The sequence below is a fragment of the Canis aureus genome, chromosome 35, assembly GCF_053574225.1.
Source record: "Canis aureus isolate CA01 chromosome 35, VMU_Caureus_v.1.0, whole genome shotgun sequence".
In the NCBI taxonomy this organism is placed as follows: Eukaryota; Metazoa; Chordata; class Mammalia; order Carnivora; family Canidae; genus Canis; species Canis aureus.
Window position 1 is genome coordinate 7,998,507 of NC_135645.1, and position 18,830 is coordinate 8,017,336.

An 18,830-nucleotide genomic window follows, 5' to 3' on the forward strand; every position below is an offset into this window, starting at 1 on the left:
GAACTTTGAAAACATCATGCTAAGTTAAAGAAACCAGACATAAAAGGCCATACATTGTTTGATTTCATTTATATGAAATGTTCAGAATAGGCAAATCCATAAAAGGAAAGATTAGTGGTTGCCAGGGGCTAGGGGGAAGAAGGTAATTGTGAGTGACTGCTAATGGGTACAAGGTTTCTTTTTGGGATAGAGAGTATTTTGGAATTAGAAATTGGTGATAGTTGAACAATCTTGTGAATATGTATACTATAAACAACTGAACTGTATATTTTAAAAGAGTGAATTTTATAGTATGTGAGTTATATCTAAAAAAGAAATCATATAGGAGAAATAAAGACTTGCTGAGACAAACAAAAACAGAGAGTTCATTGCCAGGAGACCTTCCCCGTAATAATTGGTAAAACAAGTTCTCCAGGCAGAAGCAAAGTGATATAGGTCAGAAACTTGCATTTCTATAAAGAAAGGAACAGTGGAATACAAAGAATAAATGAAGGTAAAATAAAATATTTTTATTTTTAATTGATCCAAAATATAACTGTTAAAGCAACAAGAGTAAAAACGTATTGGGTGATTATAGCATATGGATCAGTGCAATGAATGACAGCAATGCCAATGGACAGTAGGAATGAATGGGGAATAATATGCTATAAGGGACCTGTACTACATGTAAAGTGATAATATTATTTGAAGGTGTACTTAGATTATTTTATATGTAAACTCATATACTAGTTCACAAGACAAACATACCTAAGTTTCAAATAGGGATTACTGCCCATAGAGCAAAGGAGTTAGAAGTTATTTCAAAAAGAGTGAAAATTCCTGCAAACTTAGAAATTTAAAAACCTAAATACTTATAGGTTCAAAACTGTAACAGATATTTTTAAAAATTAGATACTAGTATTGATAAACACTCCATATCAAAACTAATGGAATATACCAAAGCCAGTGTTTTGAAGGAAATGCTTAGCCTTCAATACTTATTTATAAAACTGACGAGTGCCTGAAAATTAATGAACTACATGTCTACTCTAAGTTAGGAAAAGAACTACAAAACAAAAAGAAGAAAGATATATATGAATGGGAGTTACTGCAAATGAAGTAGAGAAAATCAACAAAGTCAGAATTTCGTTCTTTAGAAAAACAATACCAAGAAAATTAATAAGCCTCCAGCAAAAATGAATAAGGAAAAAGAGTAAGAGCACAAATAATATTATAAATGAAAAAAGGCATGATTATAGTACAACAAACACTAAAAAGATTTTAAATAATACTATCAACAACCATATGTCAAAAAATATGAAAAGCTAGGTGCAACAAAATCTATAAAGAAAATGTAATTTTTCAGGATACCTGGCTGGCTCAGTTGGGTTATAAGTGTCCCACTCTTGGTTTTGGCTAAGGTCATGATCTCAGAGTCATGAGATCGAACCCCTAAGTTGGGTTCTGCACTGGGCATGGAGCCTGCCTAAGATTCTCTCTCCTCCTCCTCTCCCTCTCCTATCCCTCCTTAAAAAAAAAAAAAAAAAAAAAAAAAAAAAAATTTAAGTTAAAAAGAAATTAAAAAAAAAGAAAAGTTAATTTACTAAAACAATGCAGATAGTTCCGTAAGCAGTAAGGAATTTGAAGGAGTGGTTGGAATTTTCCCATGAAGAAAACATCAGTCTCATAATTTTAATAAGAATATTCTACCAAACTGAAGAAATAGGTCATTTTATTTTATTTTATTTTATTATTATTATTTTTTTTTTTTTAGAAATAGGTCATTTTAAACCTATTTAAATTCTTTTCAAAAGTAGAAAAGAAGGAATACTCCACAGTCATTTCAGAAGACCTGGATAACTCTGACACCAATGCCATACGTAGTCAAAATGAGAAAGAAAAAGGTGATTTCACTCATGAATATGGAATCAAAATTCTGATAAACTTATTAGTAAATCAAATCCAACAATGTATTGGTTTTTTTCTTTTTCAAATTTTTATTTAAATTCTAGTTAACAAATAGTATAATATTGGTTTCAGAAGTAGAAATTAGTGATTCATCACTTACATATAACACACAGTGCTCATCATAACAAGTGCCCTCCCTAATACCCAACACTGTATTGAAAATAAAACACCAAAAAAAAAAAAAAAAAAGAAAAAAGAAAATAAAACACCTTGACCAATTTAGGTTCATTCCCAGTGCATAAGAATAGATGAATTTTGTAAAAAACAAAACAAAAACCTATAAATGTTCCTTATTACCATAATTTTAAAAAGAAAAATATATAATTACTTCAATTCATACAGATAAAACATGATAAAATTCAGCAGGAACCCATGATTAAAGTTTCAGTAAATGAGGAAAGAAGAGAACTTCCATACTCTAATAAAAAGTGTCTGAAAAAAACTCTTACAGAAAGTGAGAGAATAATGAACACAGTTCAGAATGGGTAAATGGAGATAGGGGAATGAGGTGAGAAAGAACCACATAGATACACATGAATTATTGTCAAAGTCCTAAATTTTTTTTAGAGAGAGAGCATGGATGTGCACCTTGCAGGGCTGGGGAAGGGGGATGAGGTGGGGGAGGGAGAGAATCTTAAGCGGGCTCCACATCCACATGGAGCCACAGCAGAACTTAATCTTACGTCCCTAAGATCATGACTTGAGCTGAAATCAAGAATCAGATGCTTAACCACCCAGGCGCCCCAAGGTCCTAATTTTTATTTTGATTATGGGCTTCTGTGGATTATTCTATTACTAAAACCAACTGAACACACAAACACATGGACCAGTGATGAGATTATGTCATGAACCTGTGAGCCTCAAAGGGTAGTTCCTGCAGATCAGCATTACCTGGAAACTTGTAACAGCTGCAAATACCCCAGCTCCACCCCAGACCTACTGAATCAGGAACTTTGGAGGTTGGGCCTAGCAACATGTGTTTTAACAAGTGATTCTGATGCATGCTAAAGACTGAGGAGCGCACTCATAAATCACAAGTTCAAGAGTCTGTACGCTTGTAGTCCAATTAACAAAAGGGAAGCACAGCTGGTAGATGCCATGTACTCGTTTCATGAGGACAACCATTGCACTTTCTCATGTGGTTGGGCTTTAAACCAGATTAGAGAGCACTTGAACATGATTCCCTTTCTTCCTGATGCCCTGGGAACATTCTAAAAGAGAGAAAATGAAGTCTTTTTGACTATTAAAACCAGCAGTAATTCCTAACACTAGAAACCTGCTACCCCTAAACGCAGTGTCAGGTTTTATTATGTAGATCCAAAGTCAGAACCACTTTTAGGAAGTAACATGACTCCTGCAAATTGGGAGAAGAGCCTCCAGCAGATTTTCCTACAGCTTGAAATGAGGGGGGAAAACACTGGTTCAGCATAGCACTGGCAAATTCCAAAAGATGAAAGTCTGGAGAGGAGAAAAAATGTAGAGTGATGTGTTGAGAACTACTGGACACTGCAGTTTTGGAGATGGGGTATCTCACTGCAAAAGTCCTACTAATAGCATCTTGTTCTACCTTATGAACCTCTGCCAACTCATGGTCCATCCTTGCTGCCCTCTTGAGAAAACCGGCTTTCGTGGTAGTGACTTTTGGCTTCGGAGGTCTGATTCGGGGTTGTGTCACAAAATCTGGGAGACTTGACTCAAGTTCAACTAATCCTACAGGAATGAAGTACATGTTTTTAGTATTCAGTGACTGCAGTTGGCGTTTGAAAGCATATTGTTAATTTTAGTAGCTGTTTGCCAAGTGGTTTCATTTGGAATCGATCAGATATATAGCTCACATAATTGAAGTGGCCCCAAAACATAAAGCAAATTTGTGCATAAATTAGCTCATGTTCTCAGTGATTTAGACCATAAAATGCAAAATGCATTCTAATAAAATATTTCCCTAAAAAAAGGAATGAGTTTTATGATAATAACCAACAGAAATTTAGTGGACCACCATTCTATCGGGGATGTACACCGATTTATCATATTCTGCTCTGGAGAGTTCAACAGTGTGACCACCAACTCATGATCTTGGCCATGTGTATGCTTCAACTTGTCAATGAAAATTTAAATAACCTAAATAAGCCTCTCTGGGACTTGATGAGAAGTATAGCCCTCACCATGAATTTTATCCCCTAGTTATCCATTTCGTTACCCACTAGCTTTCTAGCACTTCTTCTTTAAGGGCTGATTTCATGATAAGTTCCTTGTTTACTTTCTAAAGCTTGTATAAAAGCTTTTTTGGTTTCATTTTTCTGTGACTTTATTAGTGACATTGAACACGTTTAAATGTTTAGTAGCTAAACACTGATATATTGTTATACAGTGGATCCATTTACTTGGGTCTTAGGAGTTTTTATTGGTTTGTATGAACTTATATTAATAATAATAAATGTGTTCATTGCTATTTCTTGAAAATATTTTTATTTGTTGTTTAGCCTTTAATCTAATATTTCTAGTACTTTAATACTGCTACTACTGGACTTGTAATTATGTAAATTGCTTACCTTCATAGGTGTTGAGATAGTAGTTTTTTACTACAAAGTCCTCTGAATTGTTGTCAGGGAAACGACCAAGACGAGACAGAGGCCCATAGACCTGTGATGCATAATCAGAATAATCCTTGATGATATTTCTTCTCTCTAACTTCCCTTCTATATTCCTTCCCTTTCCCGCAAGTTTTCTGATTGCTAGAATAAAACATACCTCTGTGACTATCTTCAAAATATTGTTCTGAACAAATGCATAATAATAGGCCAGTTCTACTTTTATTCACAGGGAAGCTACTCAGTGGAATGAATTTCAACGATGGCCACTCACTGCAGCCGGAATGTAACACTAAGAACAGAGGTCTGTCATCTGTGTGGACCAGATCATCATGAGACAAGTGCAAGTGACAGAAGCTGAGTCGATTAGTGTCCTCAGTTGGTATGCAACAGAAATCTTTTATAATTGCATTCCAAGCTCTGAGGCAAGAAGGGGTATTCAGTAACAGTTTGTCAAGCTAATGAAAGAAACTCAAAGTAACCCAAAAAAACCATGGTCAGTGGAGATTCGGAAAATTATTTTCTCCTAGGAAAATAATTGCAAGGGAGGAAAGACTACAGGTTCTTCGATAATCTCTTTCCATCTTGGCTCACACCAGAATAAAGCACAATGTATCCCAGCTCAGAGCTCTTCAGAACTGTTTGGCAGTGGGAGGGAAAAGGCTCAGCTGTGCACACTGGGAGTTTACTCATTAAGGACTCATGCTTACTACCTCCACCTGTTCCTTTTCTTTCAGATCTATCATAGAGCCATCCCTGCTGAGGGCTCTACACTGTGCACTCTGGATGGGATTAAAATCATACTGTGGGACTGCAAAGTCTTATTTTAAGAGGTGGCTGCAGGCACCACTGCTTCCTCGTGGGCATTTATGTTGGTTCTCCAAGCTTTTGTGTGGGACTTGGGGTTTTGAAACGAAATATAGTTTACGTTTGTTATGTATCTTTTTTTTATTAGTTTCAGAGGTAGAATTTAGTGGTTCATCAGTTGCATATAACACCCAGTGCTCATCATATCAAGTGCCCTCCTTACTGACCATCACCTAGTTATCCCATCTCCCCATTCTCCTCCCCTCCAGCAACCCTCAGTTCATTATCTACAAAAGTTAGTCAACTCATCATTAGTTATATCAGGTACCTAAAAGAAAAAATGCTGACAATATCTAAGTGCATATCTAGCAGCTAGTTAAAAGTTATTTTCTCACATCAAGAAAGCGTTAAAAGTTCAACTAAAAATAATTCTTTTTGTTTTCAACTAAAAATAATTCTACGGAATTTTTATAATTGTTTTACTTTTGCTAGAAAAATAACAAATTTGATTTTTTAAAAATTATGATTAATCTATTATGCATATAAATTGTCAATTTGCACATATAATTGATATTATTTTATAAGTAAATTACATTAGAAGTTACTAAGCAACCAAAATTATAAAGTTAAATACTAATAAGTTAAAAAATTAATTTTATTTAATTTTAATTTTTATTATTACTTTCTTTGAGAGGGAGGGGGCGCTAGCAAGGGGCAGAGGGAGAGAATCCTAAGCAGGCTCCATGCCCAGTGAGGAGCCCAACATGGGGCTTGATCTCACGACCCTGAGATCATGACTAGAGCCAAAATCAAGAGTCAACACTTAACCAACTGAGCCATGCAGGTACCCTCTTTTTAATTTTTTTTTAAAGATTTTATTTATTTATTCATGAGAGACACAGAGAGAGAGATTGAGAGAGAGAGTGAAAGAGAGAGAGAGAGAGGCAGAAACACAGGCAGAGGGTGAAGCAGGCTCCATGCAGGGAGCCTGATGAGGCACTTGATCCTGGGACTCCAGGATCACACCCTGGGCTGAAGGCAGGTGCTAAACTGCGGGGCCATCCAGGCCCTTTTTAATTTTAATTTAAAAATATTACATATTATTTTTTTTTAATTTTTTTCATAGTTATTCTTAATCACCCACTGACTGCTCTTTTTATGTCTACAGATATAGTACATAAACAGATACACAGTATACCCATGGTATTAAAATTTCATGGGAGGGGGTAAGGAGAAAAGATGTCTAAATGTATCACTTAGGAGCAATAATAAAAAAGGTTGAGAAAATAGGGCTCTCTATCCAGGACTTCAACCCATGAATATGGGAAGCCCGACCCCTTTCACACGCACACATGCACACACACACATTTACCCCATAGTGTCAATAACCTGACTACCTGTTGGAACATCATTACTTGGTTTTCTTAGTGAAGAATTTTCCTCCACTCTTCTACTTTTGAGAAGTAATTCATCTCTTTTACTTATTTAATAACATTAGGATGCAAAAGAATTCTATCTAAATGAGGTTTGATCAAAGATTCAAAGCAAAGCCAACCCTCCCATTCTCTTCATCGTTAATATGACATCATTACCTACTACATGTGTGTGCTGAATCTGTGCCAACTTTGCCTCCTTCGCTTCCTGCAGTTGAGACCATCGGGCATTCAAGTGCTTCATGTTCACTTCATTTTGATTCTCATCACGTTTTTTCAGCAACTCTTTTAGAACTTCCAGACGAATCTCCTGTAATCTTTAAGTAAATCACCAAACATAAAGAAGTGTTTGTTATCTCAGACTATTCTACTAGGGAGAGAGGAAACACCAGCCATAAACAGAATCTTCTCTTTGGGCTGGTACCATATTCATGTATTTAAAACGACCACTCTATCAAAGTGTGACAGATACATTGGGTGTTTGGGGGAGGCAACTCCTAGTGGATCTCTCTATAACAGGAATATGTATGGGACACCCGGGTGGCTCAGCAGTTTAGCGCCTGCCTTCAGTCCAGGGCGTGATCCTGGAGACCCGGGATTGAGTCCCACATCGGGCTCCCTGCATGGAGCCCGCCTCTCCCTCTGCCTGCGTTTCTGCCTTTCTCTCTTTGTGTCTCTCATGAATAAATAAATAAAATATTTTTCAAAAAGGGAATATGTATGGGCATAGTTCTGAAAGGCAAAGAAGAGTATGCCAGGTAAATAAAAGGGTTCTCTAGGCAGATGGGTCTAAATGAACAAGAAGATGTCTGTGCACAGTTCCAGGTCCACAGGTATTGGCTGGAGAGTTAAGTAATACGAGTGAAGAGAAAATGAGACAGCATGCTATTTTAAGAAATACATGTGAAAATGTCAGTGTCTGGCACATATAGACATTAATCAATCTTTGTTTCCTTTCCCCTTCCCTTCATCTTGTTCTCCTAAAGTTGCCTTGCTCATGTTTATGCAACCATGCACACATGACTTCAAAATCTGTACCTCCAGCCCAGGTATTTCTGAACCAGAATTCCTATCTACTTGAATTTCCAGCAATCCTGAGAATCTCAAAAAAATTCACTTATTTTGTTCTCCCAGAAATCTACCCCTTCTTATCTTCTTCCCTCCCCTAACAATTCCTCCTCTAAAACACTTCTCGCATCCAGTCCCTATCTCATGTTTTTTTTATCATCCCTCTCCTAACTTGGACGCTAGTTGCTAATCTAGTCTCTCCTTCCAATTTTGCTCCACACAGCTGTCAAGATTTTCCTTCCTAAAATAGACATTTGAACATTTTATGCTTACTTAAAAATTCATAGAGTAATTTATTCAGCCACTCATCTGTCAAATATTTATTAAATCCTCACCATATGCCAGGCAGGAAACAAACAATGATGAACAAGATCAAACACCTTCTCTCAAGAAGCACTGTTCTATTGGAGCAGGCATATCAACTAGCATTTTTTTAAAGATTTTATTTATTTATTCATGAGAGACACAGAGAGGGAAAGACGCAGAGACACAGGCAGAGGGAGAAGCAGGCTCCATGTAGGGAGCCTGATGTGGGACTTGATCCTGGGACTCCAGGATCATGCTCTGGGCCGAAGGCAGGCACTAAACCTCTGAGCCACCCAGGGATCCCCCAACTAGCATTTTATAAAACAAAGAGATAAAAAAAAAAAAGAGAGAGATAAATACCAGACCAAAGGAATGAACACCATGGGAGAAAAAAGAACAGGGCAACTATGGTTAGCGCTATTCCCAATGGATCCAGGAAGATGGAGAAGGCTCCCTTACTGTACTAAATTACAGTAATTTAATAATTACTATTAAATAGTAATTTTACTATTACCTCTGTAGTCTTGAAGATAAACAAGGATTGAGATTTGCCACATAGATGAGGAAAAAGTGAGGCCTTGGCAGAGGAAAGTTCAACTCAAAGGACTAGAGACAGAGCTAACATGTCATACTGGTGGAGCTTCTCAAAGTGGACTTACAGGAGAAGGTGGAGAAGTAGTGAAAATGAATATGGAAAAACAGGTGTTTTAAAAAAAAAAGCCAAAAGCCAATTGTCACTTTTCTCTCTGGAGTTAGAAATTCTAGGTTCATTCTCAAGTTCATCACTTACCTCAATTTCTTCAGCCATATAACAGACATAATAGTACCTATCCCATAAGGTTGTGAGCATTAAATGAGTTAATGGTAGAACAGTAGTTCCCAAACCTGAGCATGCCTCAGATAATTTGGAGTCCACCACCTGACTCAGTAGGTCTGGGATGGTGCCCAAATATCTGGATCTCTAACAAATTCCCAGGAAATACCGATGCTGCTAGTTTGTGGACCACAATTTGAGAACCACTGGCTTGGAACATGGCTCCAGCACACAGTAAGTTTCTACAAGTGTAACATGCTCTATGAATATCATCATCATCACTAATACTATCTTCCTGATGGCTTTTTACTCACCCTTCAACACCCAGCTACTTTCTCTCAGTAATTTTCCCAAATCTCCACCCATCCCAAACAGAACTAGCCAGAAACATTATAAATGTTCCTACTGCCCTTCTGATAAGAATATACCTCTCCAAATTGCAGCAATAAATTTAATTTTGATACCTACTTTGCATTCTTTAATTGCAAGCTTTTACCAAAACATCACACAGTCTGGACTTGGGGTTAACAGAAGGTGTTATAAAAAGATAAACATACTTTGAATTCAGAACCATGCTAAGTCTGTCTTGGTTCTTAGCTTTCTTTTGTGTAAGTACACTGACAGGTGTAGCATTGCTATGGGCAATAAAGTGCCTTAGTGCAGCACAGAACAAAGGAAAACCTCAACAAGTTCCCTTTCTTTTTAGTACACTAAAAACTATAAAACATCTTGATGAAAGAAACTGAAGATGACAAAAATAAATGGAAAAACATCCCATGTTTCTTTATTGTTAGGGAGTTGTAATTTTGGGGTTTTCATCATTTCCACACATTCTAAGGACAGCTTTATTACTGAAAATACATTAAAATTATTGAAAACCAGAAGTACCTAAACATATTGTTATTTATGCACTGTGAGTTCATCTCTTAATTGAGGAATTCCACAATTTGTCTTTTAAATAGAAAATGCTCCCATTAACTGTAGCTAGAACCCAGGATGTCCTGACTGTGAATTCAGTATCAAAGGGACTAAGATGATTAGCTAAGAGGCTGAGGGATATAAAGAGGGCCACGGTCCAGGCAGAGGTGCACTGGGAATGAACAGAAAGGGTCAGTTTGAAAGACTGATGAATGGATAAAGAAGATGTAGTATGTGCATGTGTGTGTGCATATCTCCACACATACATACAATGGAATATTATTGGGCCATCAAAAAGATAAAAAATTAATAAATAATAAAATAACATAAATAAAAAAAGATTCAAATATTGCCATTTGTAACAAAGTGGATGGAACTAGAGTGTATTATGATAAGCGAAATAAGTCAGTCTGAGAGACAAATACCATATGATTTCACTCATAAGTAGAATTTAAGAAACAAAACAGATGAACATATGGGAAGGGGATAAAAGAGAGGGAAGCAAACCATGAGGCTCTTATCAATAGAGAACAAACTGAGGGTTGATACAGGGAGGTTGGTGAGGGATGGGCTAGATGAGTGATGGGTATTAAGGAGGGCACTTGTTGTGATGAGCACTGGGTGTTATATGAAAGTAATGAACCAATGAATTCTAATCCTGAAACCAATACTGTACTATATGTTAGCTAACTAAAGTTTAAATTAAAATTTTTTTAAAAGAAAGACATTTTAGGGGTGCTTGGGTGGCTCAGTCAGGCTCAGTCAGGTAGGTGAGCATCTTGGCTTCAGCTCAGGTCATGATTCCAGGGTCCGGAGACTGAGCCCCATGTCAGGCTCCCTGCTGAGTGGAGAGCCTGCTTCTTCCTTTCCCACCGCAGCTCCTTCTGCTGCTCCCCCCTGCTTGTGCTTTGTCAAATAAATTTTTAAAATCTTTTAAAAAAAAAAAAAGGCATTTCAGTGGGATTCTATGATAGTAATTAGATTTTTCTTTATTTTTTTTTAATTTTTTTATTTTTGATTTTTTAAATTTATTTATGATAGTCACACACACACACACACACACACAGAGAGAGAGAGAGAGAGAGAGGCAGAGACATAGGCAGAAGGAGAAGCAGGCTCCATGCACCGGGAGCCCGATGTGGGATTCGATCCTGGGTCTCCAGGATTGCGCCCTGGGCCAAAGGCAGGCGCCAAACCACTGCGCCACCCAGGGATCCCTAGATTTTTCTTTAAAGAAAAAAGGGGAAAAAAAAAAAAGAAAAAAGAAAAAAAGGGGAGCCCCAGTGGCTCAGCAGTTTAGTGCTGCCTTCAGCCTGGGGTGTGATCCTGGAGACCCAGGATCCCGTCCCACGTTGGGCTCCCTGCATGGAGCCTGCTTCTCCCTCTTCCTGTGTCTCTGCCTCTCTCTCTCTCTCTCTCTCTCTGTCTCTCATGAATAAATAAATAAAATCTTTTAAAAAGTATAAAAAATAAAGAAAAAAGGGGGGCAGCCCTGATGGCCCAGTGGTTTGGCACCGCCTTCAGCCCAGGGCCTGATCCTGGAGACCCGGGATCGAGTCCCACGTCAGGCTCCCTACATGGAGCCTGCTTCTCCCCCTGCCTCTGTCTCTGCCTCTCTGTCTGTCTTGAATAAATAAATAAAATCTTTAAAAAAATAAAAATAAAAATAAAGAAAAAAGGAAAGAGAAGAATCACAGATGCTTTGAGAAATTATTCAAATCTGGGTTCCATGCTTAACTTTACATACAAAGAGAGCAATATACAGTTTTACGTTGTTAGAGAGAAAATTGTAGAACTATTATTCCTAAAAGAACCAGAAATCCAACTTCCTAACTCTACAGGTAGAGAGCTGCCTTTAAACCCATACATTTGGGAAAATGCTTTACAGATAAAAAATATTTATATTACTCCACCAGCACAGGTGCAGATGTCTCAGTAATCTAGAACTTACTTTTCAATCTCCTGCTCTCTGAAGGCCCACTCCTTCCTTTCCATTGCATTCATCATCCTTCTCCTCTTCTCAAACTGGGAGGTGTCACTCAGACAGGGAAGAGTGGCTTCCCAAGCACGTTTCTCCCGGGCACGTTCTATCATCTCAACTTCAGCTTGTCCAGCTGGGAGCCCTCGACCTGGATGATAAAGCAAAGCACTTTAGAAACACATGGAGAAATTCATGTACCATTTACGTTCTTTCAGCTCCTGTCCTCTATAACTTCAAGGGTTATGAAGGATGAAATGACATTAGGAAATATCCTCATGATGTGCCTCACAACTGGTTATCTGTGTCCTGTATTACCTCTTGTTAGTTATTTGGCCAGAAGACATTTTAGTTGCATATAAGATGCTAGACAGTTTGAAGAATATTACTGAATAATCATACCTTGGAATGCCCTGTATTAGACAAATCCATATTTTTAAATGCAAGGAAATATCAAAGTAGCTTACAAAGGTCATAGATGGTAAGCAAGTAGAAATCAGGATTTGAACATGGCAATCTGACTCTTGTGGTCTTATTTACTACTCTATACTCCCTCTCCATAGAGAAATAAAACAAAAATGAACTCTATATTCAAACCCACAGCTAACTTCACACTCAACAGTGGGGTTGAAAGCTTTTTCTTTAAGATCAGGGATAAAACAAGAGCCTACTCTTATCACTCCTATTCAAGATAGTACTAGAAGCCCTACCAGAGCAATCAGGCAAAGAAGAAATAAAGCCAACCAAATTGAAAAGGAAGAGGTAAAATGGTCGCTGTTTGCAGATAACATGATCTTATACATAGAAAACTATAAAGACTATCAAAAACAGAACAAATGAATTCAGTAAAGTTGTAGGATACAAAGTCAACAGATAAAAATCAGTTGCATTCTTAAATATAAACAATGAACTACCTAAAAAACAAATAAAACAATTCTATTTATACAAGAATCAAAAGTAATGAAATAGGGAGGCGCCTGGTTGGCTCAATTGGTTAAGCATCTGCCATCAGCTCAGGTCATGATCTTAGAGTTCTGGGAGTGAGCCCCACATTGGGCTCCTCATTCAGCAGGGAGCCTGCTTCTCCCTCTGCCCCATTCCACCCTGCTTGTGTGCTCCCTCTCTCTCAAATAAAATCTTAAATGATAATAATAATGTAATAGAAATAAATTTAACCAAGGACATAAAAGATCTATACACAAAAAACTATAAAATATCTTGATGAAAGAAACTGAAGATGACAAAAGTAAATGGAAAAACATTCCATGTTCACAGATTGGAAGAAATAATTTATTAAAATATACATACTACCCAAGGCCATCCACAGATTCAATACAATCCCAAGCAAGATCCTAATGACATTAGTTTACAGAAACAGAAAAATGAATTGTAAAATTCATATGGAACTATAAAAAAACCCAGAGAGCCAAAGCAATCTTGAAAAAGAAGAACAAGGGGTGCCTGGTTGGCTCAGTGGTTGAGTATCTGCCTTTGACTCAGGGCCTGATCCCAGGGTCCTCGGATAGAGTCTCACATCAGGCTGCCTGCAGGGAGCCTGCTTCTTTCTCTGCTTTCAAGTCTGCCTCTCTGTGTCTCCCATGAATAAATAAATAAAATCTTTTAAAAAATAAAAGAAGAAGAAGAAAAGGCATCACACTTTCTGGTTTCAATCTATATTACAAAGCTACAGTCATCAAAGCAATATAGTACTGGCATAAAAAACACATAAGACTAATGAAACAGAATCAAGTGCTCAGAAATAAACCCAAATATAGTCAACTAGTATTGACAAGGAAGCCGAGAATTCTCAATGGAGGAAAGATACTCTCTTCAATAAATGGGGCTGGAAAAATTGGATATTCACATGTACAAGAGTGAAACTGAACCTCAATCTTACACTAATCATAAAAATTAATTTGAAATGGATTAAATACTTAAATGTAAAACTCCTAGAAGACGACATAGAAAGAAAGCTTCTTGATATTGGTCTTGGCAATGATTTTTTTGGATATGACACCAAAAGCACAAACAAAAGCAGAAATTAAAAATGGGACCACATCAAACCAAAAAGCTTCTGCACAGTGGAAAAAATGAGCAACAAAATTAAATGACAACCTGTGGAATGGGAGAAAATATTTTCAAACCACGTATCTGATAAGGGTTAATATCCTAAATATATTAGGAACTCCTACAAATCAGTAACAAAACCAAAATAATGCAATTAAAAAATGGACAAAGGACCTGAATAGACACTAATTATCAGAAAACTACAAAAGAAAAACACAATTAAATATCACTTCACACCTGTTAGGATATTTGTTTTCAAAAAGACAAGAGATAACAAATGCTGGCAAGGATATGGAGAAAAAGGAACCCTAGTATACTGTTGGTGGGAATGTAATTCATACAGCCACTATGAAAAACAATATGGAAGTTCCCCCAAAAAATCAATAGAGGTACTATATGATTCAGCAATTCCACTTCTGGGTATATATCTGAAGGAAATGAAATTACTATCTCAAAGAGGTATCTGATTTTCCCATGCTCCCTGCAGCATTATTTACAGTAGTCAAGACATGGAAACAACTTCATTGTTCATTGACAATGCATAAAAAAAGATATATATGTATACAATTCCTATATAACATACTAAATATAATTAACATATTATATTGAATATAATTAATGTGACAATAAAATTTTTTGACATAATAAAATTTTATGCTTATTAACGTGTGATAAATTTCATTATATGTAATTTAAAATATACAATATTCAGCCATACAAAAAGGAAATCCTGACATTTGTGACAACATGAATGAAACTTGAGGGCATTGTGCTAAGTAAAATAAGTCACACATAAAAAGGTCAATATTAAAAAATAAATAAATAAAAATAAAAATAAATAAATAAATAAAAAGGTAAATATTGTATGATCTCACTTATGTCTGGAATTTTAAAAAACTGAATTCATAGAGAGTAGACTGATGGTTGTCAGGGGTGAGGAGGTGGGAGAAATGGGTAGAAGTGGTGAAAGGGTACAAACTTTCAGTTAAGTGATGAATAAGTTCTGGATAGCTAATATACAGCATAATGACTACAGTTAACAATTCTGTATTGCATACGTGAAAGGTAACAAGAGAATAGATCTTAAATGTTCTCACCACACATAACAAAAAAAAATGGTATTATGTGAGGTGATGGATGTGTTAACTAATATTATTGTGGTAATCATTTTGCAAAATATATGTATATAAAATCATCACATGGTATGCCTTAACCTTAGATAATATGTGAATTATATATCTCAATAAAGCTGGGAAAAATGAACTATACATAAGTAAAAATATAATATTGTCTTTTATTTAATATCCATATCCATGATATTTTACTGTATCATTCTGCAACTTTTTTACTCAACTTAGTGTTGGGGACACTAGTCACACTGATACAGAGAGTTCTAATTTCATTCTGCCATTGTAGGACTCTACCACAATTTAAGCTAACTTCTAAAAACTAATGTTTTAGATTGCTTCAGTTTTTTGATTACACATAGTAATGCTACAACAAACATCCTTGTACTGGTCATTATGTCCATATGCAAATTTCTCTAGGATTCTTAGAAGATCTTAAGTCTAGCAGCTAGATCATAAAATATAATGGCTTAAAAGTTTTCTGGATATTGCCAAACTTGTCTCCCAGAAGTATAATTTTGCTCAAGCCTTCTGAGATTCCCCTGATGCTCTCCTACAGCCCATGTTTTCTTACTTCCTCTCACATAGTTTCTGTGTAATCTCAGTTTTTTTTTTTTTTTAAGATTTTATTTATTTATTCATGAGAGACACAGAGAGAAAGGTAGAGACACAGGCAGAGAGAGAAGCAGGCTCCCTGTGGGGAGCCTGACACAGGACTCAATCCCAGGACCCGGGGATTATGACCTGAGCCAAAGGCAGATGCTTAACCACTGAGCGACCCAGGCATCCCTCTCAGTTGCTTTTTGTAGTCCTAACAAGTTAGTAGTAGTTTACAGATTTCTTTTTTTTTTTTTTTTTAGTTTCACTGAAAGTGTAATTTGTGGAAGTTCTGGTGTGCTTGTTGCTTTTGTGTGATTTCTGGTAAGAGAAGAGGACAGATAGTGATCTACAGAGGCACAGCAGGAATTTGAATTAGAATTTCTTGAAGGTATAAAATGTTTAGAGGAAAAATAATATGCACTAAAGCATGAGTCTTCCATTCATAAAAACAGTATGCCTCTTTTTTTTTTTATCACATCTTTGTTCATATGCTTAAGAAACTCTTTATATTTTTCTCCATAATGCTATGCACATGTTTTTGTTAAGTGATTTTCATAGGTTGTTATTTGTTGCTATTAAGAATATAATGTTTTCAAATATTTCTAATTAAATATTGCATATCAATTCCACAATCAGGCATCTTGAACTCAGGTTCTTAGTTCTGATAATTTGTAATTTCGGTTGATTTTCTAAATGAGTACATCATAAATAGTTTTGCTTCTCATTTCTAATCTTTATACCTCAATATTTTCCTCTTAACCGCACTAAGTCCATATTTCTCAACCAAAGTGACATCACTGCCATATTGGGCAAACAATTATTTCTTGTATGGGACTGCTGAATGCAGGACAGGATGTTTAGTACCACACTAGCCTGGCTCCCAAACCCCATCCCATGTGATAAATGCCAGGAGCACCTCCTAATTATCATTACGTTAAAAAATGTAGAGCGACTTATGGGGAGATGGCAGAGTAGGAAGATCCTAGGCTCACCTCATCCCACAATACAACCAGATATACACCCGTCAGTGTAAATAACCAGAATAAAACCCCAAATACTGACAGAACAGACTTTCCACACCTATATGCTGAAAAGAGGCCACATTGAGGAGGGTAGGCAGGGCAGAGACATGGTGGGAGCCAAGCAGACCTGCAGGACTATCCACAAAAGGGAGGAATGTTGTGAGTGCAGGCAGGACGAGAACCCATGCTAGGCACCCCAGGCACAGGGGACAGGCACTGGGGAGATGAATCCCCATAACATTTGGCTTTGAAAGCCAGAGGGGCCTGGCTTCACAATCTCTTAAAATCAGTGAGGCTTAGTACCCAAAACTTAAAAAAATCAGTGGGATCAAGGAGGAGGTTGAGAGGAAACTGAGCCCCCACCTTAATGAGACTGCACAACAAACAGGCTCACTGAGATTCAGCCTAGAAGCAGAAATTTGAAAAACACTTGGGGTATACAAGAGGGAAATTTATTTACTAATCTCAGAGTCTGTGCTGTAGGGGCAGAGATTTTTGGGAGACTTCTCTAGGAACAAAGGAGCTAGCAGGAGCCATTTCACATACCCACCCCCCGGTGTAGATACATGGACACCTGCCAGAACCAGAACAGCAGGAATAATCTCCACCAACCTTGCTAACAGCATGCCCTACCCCACAGTCTTCTGTGGATCTGCCCACTCCAACCAAGTTGCCTCAGCAGAGTAGTCCCAAGCAGCTGCAGGTCACTTCCCTGCATATTGACAGACATTGCTGACACCATTCACTCTTACCTCATGTCTCCTGTGGAACTACCCTAGTCCATCCAAGGCTGACATCATGCAGCCCAAATAAGGACCACCACCATTGCAAGCAATTCCTGCCCCAGGGAGAAGGGAAGATTACCGCACGTCAGTCCAATCACACATGCCATGGACAACGCAGGGAGAAAACCTTGCAGTTCAGTGCTACTGAAGCTCTAGCAAGCCCCTGGTCTGACTCAACTCAAGCTCAAGGCAACCCCAGACTGGCCAAATTACAACACAGGGACCAAACCCTGCCCACAACAGGCAAAGAGAACCGTTGTAGAGGACTAGACTGAAGGCAAACATGACTAAGTCACAACAGTAGGGCACATACAACACACATAGGAGACATCCCTGAATGCCAAGGTCTGGTGAACAGAGGACATTGTACTGCAAGACACCATAGGACCACTTCTTCATACACCCATGACTTTCAAGAGTCAGGAATGTAGCTGCCTTTCATAACACATAGAAATAGACACAGAGAGTTAGACAAAATGAGGAGACAAAAGAATATGTCCCAAATGAAAGGACTGGACAAGGAAGCTAATGAAACAGAGATAAGCAATATACCTGATAGAGAATTTAAAGTAATAGTCATAAACATACTCACTGGAATGGATAAAAGAGCAAAAGATTTGGTGAGACACTCAACAAAGAGATAAAAAACACAAAAAAGAACCAATCAGAGATGAGGAACTCAATAACTGAAGTTAAAAATCACTAGAGGGGAAAAAATAGTACAGTAGAGGAAGCAGAACAGATCAGTGACTTGGAGGAGAGAGTCATGGAAAGCAATCAAGCTGAACAAGAGAGAAAAAAAGAATAATAAAAGATGAAAATAGATTAAGGAAACTCTTTCGACTGAGCCAGCCAAGTGCCCTGGGAACGCAAACTTCTGCAGCCACTGTGGAAGACAGTATGTAGTTTCCTCAAAAAAAAAAAAAAAAAAAAAAAAAAAAATTGAAAACTAGATTTACCATATAATCCAATAATTCCACTACTGGGTATTTACCCAAAGAATACAAAAGCTAACACTAATTTCAAAAGATATATGTACCCTTATGTTTATAACAGCATTATTTATAATAGGCAAATTGTGGAAGTAACCCAAGTGTCCATGGACTGATGAATGAATATATATAGGAATATTATTCAGCCATAAACAAGAATGAAATTGTGCCATTTGCAACAATATGGATAGAGCTAGAGAGGATACGCTAAGCGAAATCAGTCAGAGAAAAACAAATACCATATGATTTCACTCAATATGGAATTTAAGAAACAAAAAAAACAACAAAGACAAAAAAATAGGCTCCTAATAATAGAGGACTGGAAGTTATTAGAGGGAAGGAATGGAGGAAATGGGTGACAAGGATTAAAGAATACAC

General features: G+C 37.2%; 1 protein-coding gene and 1 long non-coding RNA gene across 10 annotated transcripts in view; one reads left to right on the forward strand and one right to left on the reverse strand.

The window, feature by feature from the left end:
- Positions 1–6,274, forward strand: part of LOC144305264 (uncharacterized) — a 56,566-nt gene extending 50,292 nt beyond the window's left edge. Inside the window, exons 4-5 of the long non-coding RNA XR_013372323.1 lie at positions 4,768–4,917; positions 5,273–6,274. This is a non-coding gene — a long non-coding RNA (uncharacterized LOC144305264). The remainder of the gene's footprint in view (positions 1–4,767; positions 4,918–5,272) is intronic.
- Positions 1–18,830, reverse strand: part of CFAP91 (cilia and flagella associated protein 91) — a 110,331-nt gene that overhangs the window by 39,191 nt on the left and 52,310 nt on the right. For all 9 annotated transcript variants that reach the window (XM_077883963.1, XM_077883964.1, XM_077883961.1 and 6 more), the window contains 4 exons: positions 11,833–12,010; positions 6,935–7,092; positions 4,497–4,679; positions 3,515–3,657 (listed from right to left, as the gene is read on the reverse strand). In XM_077883963.1, the coding sequence (XP_077740089.1) occupies positions 3,515–3,657; positions 4,497–4,679; positions 6,935–7,092; positions 11,833–12,010 (662 nt within the window). The remainder of the gene's footprint in view (positions 1–3,514; positions 3,658–4,496; positions 4,680–6,934; positions 7,093–11,832; positions 12,011–18,830) is intronic.